General features: G+C 43.3%; 1 protein-coding gene across 4 annotated transcripts in view; it reads right to left on the bottom strand.

Annotated features, from left to right (window-relative positions):
• The window catches only part of LOC143927811 (inter-alpha-trypsin inhibitor heavy chain H3-like), a 227823-nt gene extending 212050 nt beyond the window's left edge, over positions 1 to 15773 (bottom strand). For 3 of the 4 annotated variants that reach the window (XM_077452193.1, XM_077452195.1, XM_077452196.1), the window contains exon 1: positions 15641 to 15773. In XM_077452193.1, the coding sequence (XP_077308319.1) occupies positions 15641 to 15733 (93 nt within the window). In that variant the 5' untranslated portion in view covers positions 15734 to 15773. The remainder of the gene's footprint in view (positions 1 to 15640) is intronic. The other variant, XM_077452194.1, reaches the window with a different exon arrangement.
• Between the last annotated feature and the right edge of the window lie 2768 nt (positions 15774 to 18541).

Raw genomic sequence — 18541 nt, 5'->3', positions numbered from 1 at the left:
ACAACTTTTTCTTTCTTACTTTTTATTTATTTACTTTCAACTTTTCAAAACTTTATTAAAAGATTTGCCTTTTAACCACTTAGTGACCAACCCATGTACATTTACTGCAGCAGGCATCTGCTCTGTGCCAGATCATGTACCTAGTACGTGATCTGACACTTCTGGGTCAGATGGCACTCCTGCTGTGATTGGACACAGCGGGAGCCAATCAGCGGGTGTGGCGGGCTCGATGTCCATTGAGACCCGCCAATCGTTCAGGCCACAAGCAAAATAATAATAATGTAAACAAGGCAGATTGTTACAAGGCATTAGTACAGTGACGGTGCATTTTTTAGCCCTGATCACTATATTAGTGTCACTGGTCCCCAAAAAGTGTCAAAAGTGTCAGTTAGGTGTCCGATTTGTCCACCACAATATAAGTCACTGATCGTCGCCATTACTAGTAAAAATAAATAAATATGGTAAGTAAAGCTTACCATATGTTAGCAAGGAATATGGTAAGTAAAGCTGCCTTTTAATTGTACCCTAGACAAAATAACCCTCACACTGCAAGGATTAAATGCTCCTTATTGACTAGTTTTGAATTTTCCCCAGGTCTTTTTTTTTTGGTAATTCATTTATTTATCGGGTAAATAAGCATACAAAGGTTACAGCAAACAGTGTTGACTGAAGCACAAAACAATATTGGAATAGGAAGTGGGATCAAACACCATATCTCGGAACAGTAGTAACACACCAGAGTATAATGTTAGGCTTCATGTACACTGCTGCTGCTGCTAAACGGACATTTAGGAGCAGTTGGGCATTTTTTTCAACTGCTCCTGAACTCTCCTCTATGTTATCTTATCAGTACATTTACACAGGGTCGTTTACAGTTGTTTCTAGGCAGTTGAGTTTATAGGCTTTTTTTGGAACACAAAAAAATGGATTCAGAACCTCAGTTTAGAGGCATTTTTAACAGGTTTGAGATTGCTGGTCCGGCGCTTTGAGGTTAGTGGCAGCACTCCTTCCCTGGTATCCGGGTGGGTTCCCGGTCAGGTTCCATGCTCACAGAGGTTCCCTGGCCAGGGTCAGTCAGTGGTGTGGTTACAGTGAGGGGGTAGGGTGGCGGATCCGTTGCCAAAAAATCGGATGAGGGTAAGGAGGCGACTAAGGTGGCTGACATAGTGCTTTTGGCAGATGCTGCCAAATGTGAGGTGTATGTGTGTTTTGAGGGCCCTTTAGTAGCGCATCTCAAGCCAGAAGTGAGGGAAAAAATATGGAAGGGTGAATATGAGGAGATTTTTTCCTTACTACCACTTGAGAAGTTTAATCTGGACAGGGTAAAGCCGGACGAGTCAAAAAAGGAGGAGGAGGAGGAAAAGCAGTGCTATCGCCTTATTCCCCACTCCTTCGTTAACTGGCTTCAGGCGTTCATGATTTTGTCGAGCTTGATTGGTGAGAAACAGCCCAAGTGCCCCGGGGCAGGCGTGGCTTAGATATGATAAACAATTTTGTCAGCGGAAAGCAATTTGCCAATCCCTACGCTGGGACCATAAGGACATCAGCCTATCGACATCAGCCTATGGACAAAACGTATGTCCTCGGTGTGAGATGTTCATTCCTGGGGGTAGGAGGGGCCAGGGTCCGGTGGTCAGTCTCTGATCACCGGATGAAGGAGCTGCACATGCCTGCTTCTCTGCTGTGCCCCTCTCGCTTCCCATATTAATGGCAGGTATGGAGGCTTTTCTCATGTAGCTCAGGGTGGCTGCAGCATCACAGGGTTCACAGTGCCTCCAGCGGCAGATTGCAGCTATAGAGGAGGAGGAAGCATCAGGCTCAACTGGGGGCTGGCACACTCGGAGATCTTGGCCTCCAGAGTGCTATTCACCCCCCATCCCTCCAAGCTCAGCACCACCAAGGTAGTCCCAATTTGACGGACCCTCCAGGCACACCGGCTCCGCCATCCACACAGGCGGCCAGTGCTAGCTTTGGGAGTAATGCCCAGCGAAGGCGGAGCTGATCTGGCGAGGACTGCGGCTTGGTCTCTCCCCTGGTCCTGCCAGAATGTCATGAGAGGCAGGATCGTGCAGCTGCCCCCCTCGTGATGTACTTATCAGGACAGTGGCCCGTCGAGGGAGGGGTTGTTTCTCCGGTGCTGGCCAGTTGGACAGAGCATCCGGTGGCCCCCCACCCACCCCACAAGATGGTTGGATCCTAAGGTCTGGAGGCGGGTGAATCTCTGGTCAGAAGATGAGCTGCCCAGCTCAGAGGATGAAGTGCCGGATCAGGTGGGGGATGCGGGATGTGCGGCTGTGTGTCCTTGTACTGTGCAGCCTGGTGAGTCCATTACTAACGCTTTGTCATCCTTACAGGCAGTGTTGGGTGGGCTTTTAAGCTCAGGGCCGGGGGCAGAGTGCATCCCATCCCCCGCCAGTATTGTCTAATTCGCCTTCACCTCACGCAGTGGCCCACGTGGCTGCTGCATCAGGACAGGTTTGAGATCGCTGGTCTGGTGCTTTGAGGTAAGTGGCAGCACTCCTTCCACGGTATCCAAGTGGGTTCCCTGTCAGGTTCCATGCCCGCAGAGGTTCCCGGGCCAGGGGCGGTCAGTGGTGTGGTAATCATATCCATTTCATTAAACACTGTTTCTGCCTGTAGGTTTATGATGCTATTGATAGAGCTATAAAATTGCATTCATAAGGTGTTATTATTTAGTTACATATTCTCTATATTGCTCCTGTGCATATATATTCACCATTTATTATAATTTGTTTTACTATTTTTTATACTGTCAGCATAGAATGAGATAATGAGTTTCCGCCATTGAGAACTCACAACGAGGCGTGGTTACTCTTGTATGTATTTAATGGCGATGAATCAGTGTGTCGCCCATTCCCAAGACGACGTCAGTTGTAAACGAAACACGTGCGTAGGGACGTTGACGTGCTGACGTCATCGTGACCTGTGTTGTGAGCTGGTGTATGCTAGCTGGCCGGTGAAAGATTTTTACTGATGCTTGTTTTTACCGAATATATGTAAGTGCAATTTTATTATTCATTAAATGTTGTCCCATAGATTTACACTATGGTTAGCCTCTTTTTTATCTCTATGAGCCTGTGACTGTTGTGTGCTCCGTGCGGCTGCTGCTGTCCCTGGTTTATCATTGATACTTGGTCAAGGAGAGGTGACACAAGTGATTTGGTATTCGGAAGGTCTCTTGCTACATAGACCATACCAAGGTGGTCCATGGAGGTGTCGCTGCTGGGTTCATATCTACTATACAGGCTTTAACAAAGCTTGCCTCTGGTAAGCGCGACATCTATGTGGTGGTGGATCACGCGTTATTATAATTTGTTTTACTATTTTTTATACTGTCAGCATAGAATGAGATAATGAGTTTCCACCATTGAGAACTCACAACGAGGCGTGGTTACTCTTGTATGTATTTAATGGCGATGAATCAGTGTGTCGCCCATTCCCAAGACGACGTCGGTTGTAAACGAAACACGTGCGTAGGGACGTTGACGTGCTGACGTCATCGTGACCTGTGTTGTGAGCTGGTGTATGCTAGCTGGCCGGTGAAAGATTTTTACTGATGCTTGTTTTTACCGAATATATGTAAGTGCAATTTTATTATTCATTAAATGTTGTCCCATAGATTTACACTATGGTTAGCCTCTTTTTTATCTCTATGAGCCTGTGACTGTTGTGTGCTCCGTGCGGCTGCTGCTGTCCCTGGTTTATCATTGATACTCGGTCAAGGAGAGGTGACACAAGTGATTTGGTATTCGGAAGGTCTCTTGCTACATAGACCATACCAAGGTGGTCCATGGAGGTGTCGCTGCTGGGTTCATATCTACTATACAGGCTTTAACAAAGCTTGCCTCTGGTAAGCGCGACATCTATGTGGTGGTGGATCACGCGTTGGTGGTGTTTGTGCACTCATAATTTTCAGTCACTTCTTACTCATTTGGACTTCATTGGACTTTATTATTTATATTTATTTATCTATTTTTATTATCTATGAATTCATATTATGTATTGTCTTTTTATTTATTTATTCACAATTAATGGGTGTTATATATAACATCAGATATATATAACTTAGCGCACCTTTTTTCCGTTACTATATTGGGCCACATGAGTGGCCCCTTCTCAACTCCTCCGCTGGCGTTTCCTCCCCTAAGCATTTCATCACTCTGGACCTGTTGATTTGGCGGGTCTTCCTGGACTGTTATAATGGACGGTTATTGTGGATGAAGGGGCCGGTGAGTAATTTTGATCTTGATTTTTATACCGATGCGGCCGGGTCATCAGGTTTTGGGGCTTATGTTGGGAGATGGTGGTTTGTGGAGAGGTGGTCAGAGGCTTGGCACAGGGTGGGGTTCCTCAAGAAACTGGTATTGCTGGAACATTTTCCAGTGATATGGCAGTGGAGATCTGGGGTGCAATCTTCCAGGACCAGAAGATACGGCTCCACTGTGATAACCTGGGGGTAGTTCAGGTCATCAATCAAGTGACGGCTTCCTCTGCTCCATTAGTGCGATTGTTATGTCATCTGGTGTTGCGTTGTTTGCAATTGAATCATTTTATGCATTCCAGGAACGTCTAGTGCAGTGGCTGATACTTTGTCTCAGTTTCAGTGGGACAAATTCTGTGAGTTGGTACCGGGAGCGGAGCAACATGGGAGTCCTTGTCCCTGACAGCTGTGGCAAATTGCATTGGAGTCGTCGTGGGTTTGATCAGGAATTCCATAAGCATAGATACTTTGTCAGCTTATGCTATGGTTCGGCAGGAGTGGTGTGAGTTGCTGGGATGGGTGGGCCAAGTAGTGACGGGAGAGGGGGTTGTCATAGTCTTGTTATACTTCATTGGTTTATATTATGAACAAGGGGTGTCCGTATCGGTAATTGACCGAAATATGGCAGGGTTGGCCTTTTGGTTCAAGTTGACAGGGGGAGGGATGTTACAAAAGATTTTATGGTCAGGCAGGCCTTGAAGGATTACAGAAGAGGCAATAAGAGATGTGACAGCACGTGCCCAGTCACTTTTGCCATGTTGTGACAGTTGATGCTACAGGAGAGTAGGGTGTGTAATTCCAGTTACGAGGCCAGTTTATTCAAGACGGCGCTCGCATTGGCTTTTTACAGGGACTTCAGGTTGGGAGAACCGGGAGCCCATCTAGGCATACTACGGGTGTCTGATGTTCATTGTAGCAGTTCTTCGGTGGCTAAATTCCTCCACCGGTCAAAAACGGACTGGTGGGGAAAAGATAAGTATGTACATGTGTATGTAGTCCCAGGGTAGGTGGTTTGTCCAGTGTCAGCGGTGCAGGACTTTTTGGTTGTAAGTCCATTAGGTGCGGGTTCATTTTTGGTTCATGAGGATGGATTGTCATTATCAATATTCCAATTCTGTTCAGTTTTTCAACATGGTGTAGTGTGATTTATTTCAAATGGTCTGAAATCCCACTACACTGCACCCAGATTACATGTGAATCACACAGGACCTGTTGTCCCTCCAGGTGGATGTCATATGACATCCCTCGGACACAACACATCACTGATCAAGGTAAAGAGTCAGTGATTTTGGCTTGATTGGACACAGCTGATTACAAACAAATGCTGGTTATCAGCATGTCCTTTCTTCAGCGCTGTTGCTGTCTGAGGAAAGGAAAGCAGATAATTGACTTTCCTGTGACAGGGGAAAAAAGTATGGGATAGGGAAATATTTGATAAATAGAAGGATAGGGAACAGGCTAAAAGGCGTGACAACATGAACTCATGAGATGAGGAAATAGAATATGTAAAACAAATGAAAATCTATGAGCGAACTTAAGAGGACACATACATGCATATAAGTGTAAACGGATACATACATATATATATATCTACCTCTCCATGCAGGGAGTTATAATAAAACACATTTATATATATGAAGTGTGGGTGAAAAAATTATTAAATAAAAATAAAAATTAAAGATTAAAATAAGTTAGAAACCACATATTATATATGTATATATATATATATAAATATAAACAGTATACATAGAGAGAATATATATATATATATATATATATATATATATATATATATATATATATATATAAATGTATATACATATACACACATGAGGCAAGGGCCATGGAGGATGGGTAAACAGTATATAGTATAATCAAAGAAGGATATTAATTTAAATTCCCTCGTTTAGACCCCCTGGTGATAGAGTGTCTAATTTGTATATCCAAAAATTCTCTCTTTCGCATAGGCGTTTATATTGTTCGGGGGTAGGGAGAGTTGATGGGATTGATTCAATAACCCAGACGCGTAATCCTATTGATGACTTTTCATGACATTCTTTAAAGTGTCTTGGTACACTGTGTTTATCCTTGCCCTTTTCAACCAGGTTGCGGTGTTCTCCAAACCTTTTGCGGAGCGCCCCTATAGTATGGCCTACATATAGTAGGCCGCAAGGGCAAGTCAGGCAGTAAATCACATATTCTGAACCACAGTTAAAAAAATCAGGAATGAGGTATTGTTTTCCTTTGTGATAGAAGTCTTTCTGTACTGCACTGATACATGCCTTTGATGTCAAAGAAGGTGGTAGGGGCGCTGGCAGGGGAAGGTGATCTTTTCATTTTGCTAGGTGCTATCTGAGATTTTATATTTTTAGCCCGTCTATAGGTGACTAACGGCTTATCGCTTAAAGTATGTTTAAGATGCGGATCTTCACGTAAGATGGACCAGTGTCTGTTAAGGATCTTTTCCATCGTCCTGAATTTATTATGGAATTTAGTGACGAATCTGACTGGTTGAGTAGTATAGGTGATGTGGGTACCAGTAGGATGTGAAGGGGAGGGACGTATTTCACTAGCAAAGTCATGAAGGTAATGTGAGAAGGCCTCATCGATAATTTGGTCGGGATAGCCTTTGTCTTTAAATTTCTTTTTTAGCGTGTCGTTGTGGGTAATGTAGTCTTGTACCAATGTACAATTGTGCTTTAAGCGACAGAATTGGCTTTTTGGAATATTTTTAAGCCATCGTGGGTGTTGACAGCTGTCAAAATGTAAATATGAGTTTCCTGAGGTAGATTTGGTGTAATTTTGAGCACAGATAGTTTTTTCTTTATGGAAAAGTTCTAGGTCTAAGAATGCTAATTTGTGACTGTCAGTGACTGAAGTGAAGGAGAGGCCCATGGTGTTGTTATTGCAGTGTTGAACAAAGGATGGAATAAGGATGTTGGAGCCATCCCAGATAATGACTACATCGTCTATATATCGGCCATAGAAGATTATATTGGCAGCATACAGATTATTGGCATGTATATGTCGTCATTTCCAGAAGCCCATCATAAGGTTGGCGTAGCTGGGGGAAAAGTTGGCCCCCATAGCTGTGCCCTGTATTTTGATGTAAAAGTTTCCTTCCAATTCAAAGTAATTATGTGTTAAAGAGAACTTCAAAATTTCCAGTAGAAATAGATTCTAACGTGAATTGAGTTGTGGATCATTATTGAGATAGTACTGTACAGGTTGTAATCCAATATCATGAGGGATCGAAGCATATAGGGAGACAACATCAAGGGAAAGCCAACGATAGGTCGGTTCCCAGGTATAGTGCTGTAGTGTGGTCAATAGGTGAATGCTGTCTTTAATATAGGAAGGCAAATTCTGAACTATGCTTTGGAGGAAATAGTCAATATAGAAAGAAAAGTAAATGGTAACACTCTCAATGACGGCCACTATGGATCTTCCAGGGGGATGTGTAGGGTCTTTATGTATTTTCGGTAAATGGTAGAAATAAGGTCTTTGATAAAAGTCATGTTTTGTGTTTCTGTTTAAATTAATTCACCCTTTTCTTGTTCCTTCCACCTATCAGAATACTAGTCAATATCCCCTGTGAATACTAGTTGCTTTGCCCCGTATTCAACATATCACCTCTTTTGCACACACGCCCCTATATATATTAGTACACCCTCCCTTCCTGTGTGTGTGACGCTTGTATTCACACATACAGGCACGTTCCTCCTACGCCGTCCTATACTACTCTATTGCGCACATCTGGTCCCCATGGCTACCGCCACACACCTAGCCCGGCTTCCTTACATGGCCCTCCCCCTTTACTCCGCTTCCTCCTTTATTTATTCCGTACCACAAGTAATATGGCCACCTATAGAGCCTGAGAAAGGAGCACGCATGCTCCAAAGCGCCGCTCACTCAAGCCCGTTCCCGGAAGACACACTATCAACACACAGCGGAGCAGGAGGAATACATCAATCAGCTGCGCTCCAACCGTCCGGAAGTGCCATGGAACACACCACACCGGCGGATACTGGCTAGAGGATGGATGCTGACACCTTTGTATATCAGCTCCCATGGTCTGTGCTTCCTAGGGATATACAGATGAACCTTATAATATTGATGTGCCTGTACACCACCTTTTTCATGTGAGTGTTTTTAATCCACATAATAAATCCTTTTAACCTAATTTCTGCACTTAGAGATCGCCGCCTCTCTTTCTTTATCAGGCTACTTAACCGCCTGGGTTGAATGAAGCATTTTCATAATTTCAGATAATTTCTCCTGGGATTTATCAGGGGTCTGTGAGTTCAATTTGTAGGACTCTATATTATCCCCTTTTTTTTCATGTTATGCCATTTGTAATATGTGATGTTTGGTACTTATTGTAAACATCCTGGCTGTTATTTTATCCCTCCACTAGGTGGCCTTTGCCTCACTCCCGCCCATTCCTGTCCACACGTAGATACCCGGCGGGTAAGCTCCACTAGTGCAGGCTGGGTAAGCAATGAACTTTGTCCGTCTCTGCGCTGGCCTCCTGTGCTGGGAGGAGCAACTCTGTGTCCCCTCTTTGCACTTCTGTTGTGAGTAAGGAACGTCATGCCGCCAGTGATGCAGGGATGCATGACGTTGTCAGAAAGAAGCCCTGGATCTTGCAATCAGCTGTTTCACTACAGCTGATTAATGCAAGATGAATGGGTGCAATTCTGATTGGCTCACACCGGACCCAGCCCGGTATGTAATCACTGACGCCTCGAAGGCTCTGTCAGTTTACCAGCTTTTGGTCTGGTGTCAGCACTGTCCACGGCTTCAGTCTCAAGGTAACTACTCCTATCTTTAAATAGGCTAAACATGGATTAGCGGTTTGCTGGATCACTTGCTGCCTATATTATACATTTTCTCACACACACATATATATATATATATATATATATATATATATATATATATATATATATATATATATATATATATATATATATATATATGCACCTTGCTAAGAGAGGGACTCACTCGCCCTTTCCTACCTTTCCTATAATTGTTTCCACAGTGCATACTTTGATGTTGTGGTAATTGCCAGGCGTCTTTTGTGAATACGTTCCGACAGCCGGGTTGTGGATACACGCTTTAACCACCTGTATCGTGTATGTGCATGGATCTATACAGCCAGTTTGTAACACCTCTCTGTATTGCCTTCTATCTCTGGAAATCTGCAGTGAATCTATTATATGTGAGTACCTTTGATTTTGTTACTCTGTACTATGTATGGAAGGTTTTTTGATAGCACTTTTTGATATTGCTATGTAAACACTATTATACATTTATATTTCTGTTACAGATAAGAACACAACTACCCAACTTTCAAACCACCCCTGAAGAAGGAAAATGTATACCAATGTAAAAATAATTTCCGAAACATGTCAGACCAATTTTCAGCTTTCAGCGCTCTCACAGTTTGAATGACAATTACTCAGTCATCCAACCCTCTATCCATATAAAACTTGCATCCTTTTTTCCGCACAAATAGAGCTTTCTTTTAGTGGTATTTAATCACTAGTGGGTTTTATATTTTTTGTGCTATAAATAAAATAAAACGGAAATTTTGTGAAAAAAAATGCCTTTTTCTTTGTTTCTGTCATACATTTTTGCTAATTAGTAATTTTTCTTCATAAATTTTGGCCAAAATGTATACTGCTACATATCTTTGGTAAAAATAATCCACATTAGTATATATTATTTGGTCTTTGTGAAAGTTATAGAGTCTACAAACTATGGTGCCAATCGCTGAAAATTTATCACATCTGATCAGGCCTTCAGTACATCAGGTGTACCTCATTTCTTGAGACACTAACAAGTCAGGAAAGTACAAATACCCCCCAAATGACCCCTTTTTACAAAGTAGACATTCCAAGGTATTAAGTAAGTAGCATGGTGAGTTTTTTTAAGTTGTAATTTTTTCCCACAATTCTTTGCAAAATTAAGATTTTTTTTTATTATTATTTTTTTTTACAAAATTGTCATATTATCGGGTTATTTCTCACACACAGCATATGCATACAACAAATTACACCCCAAAATACATTTTGCTACTCTTCCCGAGTACGGCGATACCACATGTGTGAGACTTTTACACAGTCTGCCCACATACAGAGCACCAACATTGATGTAGTATCTTCAGACGTTCTACGAGCAAAAGTGACGCATCTCATTTCTCAACCACCTATTACAATTTTGAAGGCCCTGGAGTACCAGGACAATGGAATTTCCCATAAAATGACCCCATTTTGGAAAACAAACACCCCAACGTGTAATCTGTGAGGCATAATAAGTCTTTTGAATGGTTAATTTTTTTCCAGAAGTTTTTGGAATATGTGGAAAAAATTAAAACGCATTTTTTTTTTACACAAAATTGTCAATTTATAAGATGTCTAACACATAGCATGTATATAGCAAAAATTACACCCCAAAATACATTCTGCTACTCCTCCCGAGTATGGTGATACCACATGTGTAGGACTTTTACACAGCCTGGCCACATAGAGAGGCCGAACATTGAAGTAGTACGTTCAGGCGTTCTAGGAGCATAAATGACACTTCTCATTTCATTCCTACCTATCACACTTTTGAAGGTCCTGGACCACCAGGACAGTGAAATTACCCACAAAAGGACCCCATTTTGGAAAGCAAACACCCCAACGTATATTCTATGAGACATGGGCTGCAAATAGGTACTCGGGTACTCTGATGGGCTGGAGATAGGTACTCTGGTACTCTGATGGCCTGGTGACAGGTACTCTGGTACGCTGATGGCCTGGTGACAGGTACTCGGGTACTCTGATGGCCTGCTGACAGGTACTCGGGTACTCTGATGGCCTGGTGACAGGTACTCTGGTGGCTTGGTGACTGGTATTTGGGTACTCTGAAGGGCGGTGACAGGTACTCATATGGACTGTGACAGGTACTCGGGTACTCAGATGAATTGTGACAGGTACTCAGGTACTCAGATGAACTGTGACAGGTACCCAGGTACTCAGATGAACTGTGACAGGTACTCGGGTACTCAGATGAACTGTGACAGGTACTCGGGTACTCAAATGGACTGGAGCAGGTACTCGGGTACTCAGATGGGCTGTGACAGGTACTCGGGTACTCAGATGGGCTGTGACAGGTACTCGGGTACTTGGATGAACCGTGACAGGTACTCAGGTACTTTGATGGACTGTGACAGGTACTCGGATGAACCGTGACAGGTACTCGCGTACTTTGATGGGCTGTGACAGGTACTCGGGTACTCTGATGGACTGTGACAGATACTCGGGTACCCTGATGGACTGTGACAGGTACTTGGTACTCTAATGGACCGTAACAGGTACTCGGGTACCCTGATGGACTGTGACAGGTACTCGGGTACCCTGATGGACCGTGACAGGTACTCCGGTACCCTGATGGACCGTGACAGGTACTCGGGTACCCTGATGGGCCGTGACAGGCACTCGGGTACTCTGATGGGCCGTGACAGGTACTCGGGTACTCTGATGGGCCGTGACAGGTACTTGGGTACTCTGATGTGCCGTGACAGGTACTCGGGTACTCTGATGGGCCGTGACAGGTACTCGGGTACTCTGATGGGCCGGGACAGGTACTCGGGTACTCTGATGGGCCGTGATAGGTACTCGGGTACTCTGATGGGCCGGGACAGGTACTCGGGTACTCTGATGGCCTGTTGACAGGTACTCGGGTACTCTGATGGCCTGGTGACAGGTACTCTGATGGCTTGGTGACTGGTATTTGGGTACTCTGAAGGGCGGTGACAGGTACTCATATGGACTGTGACAGGTACTCGGGTACTCAGATGAATTGTGACAGGTACTCAGGTACTCAGATGAACTGTGACAGGTACTCGGGTACTCAGATGAACTGTGACAGGTACTCGGGTACTCAGATGAACTGTGACAGGTACTCGGGTACTAATATGAACTGTGACAGGTACTCGGGTACTCAAATGGACTGTGACAGGTACTCGGGTACTCAGATGGACTGGAGCAGGTACTCGGGTACTCAGATGGGCTGTGACAGGTACTCGGGTACTCAGATGGGCTGTGACAGGTACTCGGGTACTCGGATGAACCGTGACAGGTACTCAGGTACTTTGATGGACTGTGACAGGTACTTGGATGAACCGTGACAGGTACTCGGGTACTTTGATGGGCTGTGACAGGTACTTGGGTACTTTGAAGGGCTGTGACAGATACTCGGGTACTCTGATGGACTGTGACAGATACTCGGGTACTCTGATGGACCGTGACAGATACTCGGGTACCCTGATGGACTGTGACAGGTACTCGGTACTCTAATGGACTGTGACAGGTACTCGGGTACCCTGATGGACCGTGACAGGTACTCGGGTACCCTGATGGACCGTGACAGGTACTCGTGTACCCTGATGGACCGTGACAGGTACTCGGGTACCCTGATGGACCGTGACAGGTACTCGGGTACTCTGATGGGCCGTGACAGGTACTCGCGTACTCTGATGGGCCGTGACAGGTACTCGGGTACTCTGATGGGCTGGGACAGGTACTCGGGTACTCTGATGGGCCAGGACAGGTACTCGGGTACTCTGATGGGCTGTGACAGATACTCAAATACTCTGATGGACTGTGACAGGTATTCTGATGGACTGCGATTGACAGATACTATGAGAGGTGGTGACAGGTCCTCTTTATTGGGGGGGGCAATCAGTATGGTTGGTGTACACTGTAGGCGGTAACGAGATGTTACCGCAATCTCCTCCTCACACATGATCAGTGTGTGAGGAGGAGAACCCGGTAACATCTCGTTACCGCGGTTTGTTTACATTTTAGTGATCAGTGTTCCCGGGGAACACGCCGCCACCGACGTGCACGCGCAGCGTGCTCACGATCGCGCACATGCGCCGTGCACAGTCAGGGTGTGACCATCTGTGATCGGCCGTGACTTCATTACGGCCGATCACGTGGTAAACAGCCATAACCAATGGCTGTTCACCCCCTTTGGTGGCGAGCGGTGTCTCCGTGACACGCCGCCATCGAAGAAACAGGAATGCGCCCGCACGATCGCACGCATTTCCTGTTTAAACGGGAGGCCGTCATATGACAGCCTCGCGCCACAATAGGTGCGCCGCCTGGCCGTCATTTGACAGCTGGCGGTCAGCATCCAGTTAAAAGTCTAATCTGCTGACCTCAATTTGGTTTGGCCGGCACTTTGGACTACCAGTTTGGGCTAGTATGTACATTATAGTTATTTATGTTGATTCATTGATGTACTGCAATAATACATTTTAAATATAATTGTGTCTACATGTATTATAGATCATTTTTCTACTATTTTGTACAACAATAAAGTTGGCACCTTTGTGACTTTTTATCTATTTCTGATCCCTTATACTTTGTTTCTGCCATATAAAGTGCTTTCTCTATGTTATGTAGGATGTTATCAGGATCAACACACTATTCAATTCCCTAAACGTTCTTTTTTGATAGCCAATAACAGTTGCTGTGATCGGGAATTTTTTTTTTTTTTTTTTTAAATGCCTTTACAACCACTTTAAAGTCACAAGCAGGTTCTAACCTTTCCACACTCTATCCAAAGCTAAAGAAAAACAATGGATATGCATACACTTTGGGGTTAGGGGTCAGACCATAAAGAGCTATTTTTCTTTATTCAGCTTCAAAAAAAATTCTGTGTATACACTACCGATGCCAGAAACCAATGTCCCCAGGTCAGTGTTTCTCAACCTTTTTTCTTAGCCAAGGCACCCTTTAAAATTATAGACAATCTCAGGGCACCCTTTAAAATGATGGACAATCTCAAGGCACCCTTTAAAATCATGGACAATCTCAAGGCACCCTTTAAAGATATGGACAATCTCAAGCCACCCTTTAAAATTATGGACAGTCTCGAGGCACCCTTTAAAATTACAGACAGTCTTGATCCACCCTTTAAAATTATGGACAATCTCAAGGCACCCTTCAAAATTATGGACAATCTCACTGCACCCTTTAAAATGATGGACAATCTCAAGGCACCCTTTAAAATTATGGACAGGCTCGAGGCACCCTTTAAAATGATTTACAAGCTCAAGGCACCTTTTAAATTATTGCCAATCTCAAGGCACTCTTTAAAATTGAGGTAACCCTTTATGAAATGTAAAAAAAATGTAAATAGTTATACATAATGCAGCAACATCCACACAAGTAGGACACCCAACATTAGAGGTGATTTATTCTTCCAAAGCAAATACACTTTTGCACACTGGTATTGACTAGTATTCCAATGTTTCTCTACTCCCTCAATTTCTCTCCATCAGTCAGTTAATGTCACCCCAGTGCTGAGGGAGAGGGGCACAGGAGGGTCAAACAAGGGTGCTGTGGAGGCAACAGACATCCTCCTTATTAAGACCACTTTCATACTGAGCCTATTTTTAGCACCGCTTTACCGCCATTTTAGCAGCACTATTCGGCTTTAACCCCTCACTAGCGGCCGAAAAAGGGGTTAAATCGACCCACAAAACGCTGCAGCAGTGGCACTTTGCCAACAGTATCATGGCACTGCCACATTGTTTTCAATGGGTAGGAGTGGTATAGGAACGGTGTATTCACTGCTCCTGCACTGCTGCAAAGGAGCTGCTGGCAGGACTTTTTGTGACGCCCTGCCAGCACAGTGCCCCAGTATGAAAGCACTCAGACTTTCACACTGGGTTTGCAGCTGAGGCTTTTTTTAAGCCACTTTAAAGGCACTATTTTTAGCACTGTAGCGCCTGAAAAACACCTCAGTGTGAAAGGGGTCTTAATGATGACATCATGGTTGTTAGGTCTGCCAGTGTCTAGAAAGTCATTATGGTGCATAATACAAATCTTGACTTTGCATAACTAAAAGGCAGGCTTGATCCCCCTGCTGGCTTGTATACAATTTTTGATCAATGTTAGCCATTTTGCTAAGGCACCCCTGAAGAAACCTCAAGGTACCCCAGGGTGCCTGGTCACTCTGGATGAAAAAAAGGCTGCCCCAACAACCCTTCAAGCAGCCAAATATGATCTTCTCATCATTCTTGATCCAATTAATCCAGTCCTGTCCTTCTAACTTTAGAGTGAAAAAGCTGATCATGTGTCTTGTTAAACTTTTAAATACCTTTACAACTGCTACTTTAGATGCTTGAATAAGTTACATTGCTAGGGGGAAAACAGGCCATATACTTATCTTAGATGTATGGGATGCTGAAAATGATCATTCTCTTATGTCTGTGTGCATATATCAGATATACGCATGATAACCTAATCAAGATATTGGTAAATAACAAGTTTAAAGATAAAAGATGACACTGACCTGGATGTTTCTCAGTCCTTCAATCAGAAAGTCACCCTTAATCGGGGAGAAGACATGGAAGAGCAAAGTGCAAACCCACAGAAGATGACCCATGCTGCATGTATATATTTTCTGTGTGACAGGCTGTTATTGCAAAAAGTATATATGCGGGCCTGTTAATAAATAACAGAAGGTCAACTGCTGCTGGTGACAACTGTAACCTTCTGAATCTGGATGAAATCAACTACAATTTATAAACTACCAAGCCTCTCTGAGCTATGTCCAAGCAGGACATGATGATGCCTCCTGGCTGCTGGCTTTACTTGGCAGCTCAGAGGTTCTCAGGCATGCCTAAGTTCCTCCACTGTTTAGGCTTCATGCACACTGGTTTATTGTAAACGCTGTTTTTCCTGATACGAGAAAAAAACTCACTTGAGCTGCACTTTTTCCAAGCCAGTTTAGGTGAGTTTAGCTGCATTTGGTGCTTGTTTGTGTGTTTATTTATTTTATTGCTAGAATTTTTATTTATTCTGGTCACTGAAATGAATAAATGCTGAAGTGCTAAACGCACCTAGCATTTAGCCACGTTGGCATTTTTGATGTCCAAAAGCTTCTCTCCTGAACGTGATTCTTCTGCATTCAAGAGAGGAGCTTTGGCTGCCTCTAAACTCTGCTTCTCTTAAACTCTTCTGCGGCTTTTATTAAGTTGATTTTGGGAGCAGCAGTGTGCAAGATGCCAAAGTTCATGTAAATGCTAAACTAATGGTATTTCACTTGCTAAAGCACTATTTCTCATAAACAAATGCAATTTTAATAATTCCACCTTTTATGCTGATTCTCAGTGCTGATGATCTTCAGCAAAGGTATGGACAAACTACACAACTAGTATCAGCAGCTAACAGGGAAGCTGAGCATGTGTGTTTGTGACTTCTTTACTTTTGCTAGAGGTGCTGAGCATCAATCTTCTCAGGGAGATTAACTTAAATATTTATGGTAAATATAAATGTCCCCTTTTACACTGGTAGTCAGTGAGTGTAGGAACTCCTGCAATGACAATATTTACACTGTCCATTGCTGAGGTTAGTGTAATTGTGGGTATACTATACTGACAGCCAAAATTTAAAGGGTAACTCCACTTTCATGGGGAAAAAAATAAAATAAAGAAAAAATAATATAGCACTAATACTTGTGACACTAATCATATTGTAATTGAATGTTATTAAAAATTACCTTTCCTTTTCAATGTGCAGCCACTGTGATTTTCTGAGAGTGCATTGCAATATGGCTGCATGGAGTTGTTCTGTACACAGAGTGTGTACTGACCACTCCCCAGAAACATCATTTCCTGCTTGTGTGATTGGCTCAACAATTTTCCCAGAAGTCTACCTAAGGCGCCTTTCACACTGCCAGCATTTTTCAGGCACTACAGTGCTAAAAATAGCGCCTGTATAGCGCCTGAAAAAAGCGGCTCCATTCACTCCAGTGTGAAAGCCTGAGGAAGTCCTGCCAGCAGCTTCTTTGAAGTGATGAAGGAGCAGTGAAATCAATGGGGCAGCGCTGTGATACCGCCAACAAACCGCCCCTCTAGCGGCCGAATAGCGCCACTAAAACGAGGCTTAAGCGGCGCTAAAAATAGTGCTGCTTTACCGCCGACACCCCCTGTGCCTCTGTGTGAAAGCAGTCTAAGATACAAGCTCTGAATAATTTCATCTATCGAATGGAAATGCGTCAACATGATGCCTCGTCACTAGCTGCATCTTAGAAAATTAACATGGAATAAACAGCAACAAGCCAATTTCTCACCTTCCTTCCCCTCTTTTCACATTGCATATTCAGATACCACAGAGACAGATTGACCTAACTGAGTTAAACGACTCTCCCTGGTTCCTGTGCTGGGGTATACTAAAAGGAATGACAGAATGGAATGCCAATAGACTTTAACAGGGAGATGGAATGCCCATAGAGAATAATGGAACAAAGTGGAATGCCCATAGAGAATAATGGGGAAACAAAATCAATCAGTGAGAGAGTCTCTAGACATATCAAATTTATTTTTTGCAAACCTACTTTTAAAAATCAGTGGCCATGTTTAATATTGAGATTAGGTGGGATCATTATTGTTTTTATGCCATAACAAAGTGAATGACAGAAGGCAATGTCCATAGAGTATAATGGGAAGTAAAATCTAAACTCATTTGCAGGCAAATCTGAAAGACATAGCAATTTATCCTATCCCACAGCTGTTCCTCAAGTAGAGTAGCAGATTGTAAAATTTAGATTATTTGGGTTTAAAGCTGTTTTTTATGGAATGACGGATAAATAATAGAAAGGGATGTCCATATAGTATAATGGGAAGCAAGATGTGACCTGGAGTGAGAACCATTGGTCATATTAGATCAATCTTTAGCAGACATACTCTCTATGTTCAATGGTGATGTCCACATTTCACATTAAGTGGGATTATTATTGTTTTCTATGGAATGACAAACATATGACAGAATGGAATGCCCATAGAGTATAATTGGAAGTAAAATATGAACTCATTTGCAGGCAAACTTGTGGACGTTGTTCCTCAAGTAGAGTAGCAGATTGTAAAATTTAGATTATTGGGGATTACATCTGTTTTCTATGGAATGACAAATAAATGATAGAAAGGAATGCCCATAGAGTATAATGGGATTCAAGATGTGTCCTGGAATCAAACCCATTCAATATATCAGATTAATTGTTAGCATACATACTCTCCATGTTCAGTGACAATGTTTAATATTGAGATGAAGCGGGATTATTATTGTTTTCTATGGATTGACAAAGGTGAATGACAGAAAGAAATGCCGATAGAGTATAATGGGAAGCAAAATATAAACTTTTTTGAAGGCAAATCTGAGAGACATATTGATGTATCCTTTCCCACAGGTGTTC

Source organism: Lithobates pipiens, unplaced genomic scaffold, assembly GCF_037356315.1.
Source record: "Lithobates pipiens isolate NorthernLeopardFrog02 unplaced genomic scaffold, aLitPip1_a1.2 Scaffold_23, whole genome shotgun sequence".
Lineage (NCBI taxonomy): Eukaryota > Metazoa > Chordata > Amphibia > Anura > Ranidae > Lithobates > Lithobates pipiens.
This window is presented reverse-complemented; position numbering and strand designations above follow the sequence as displayed.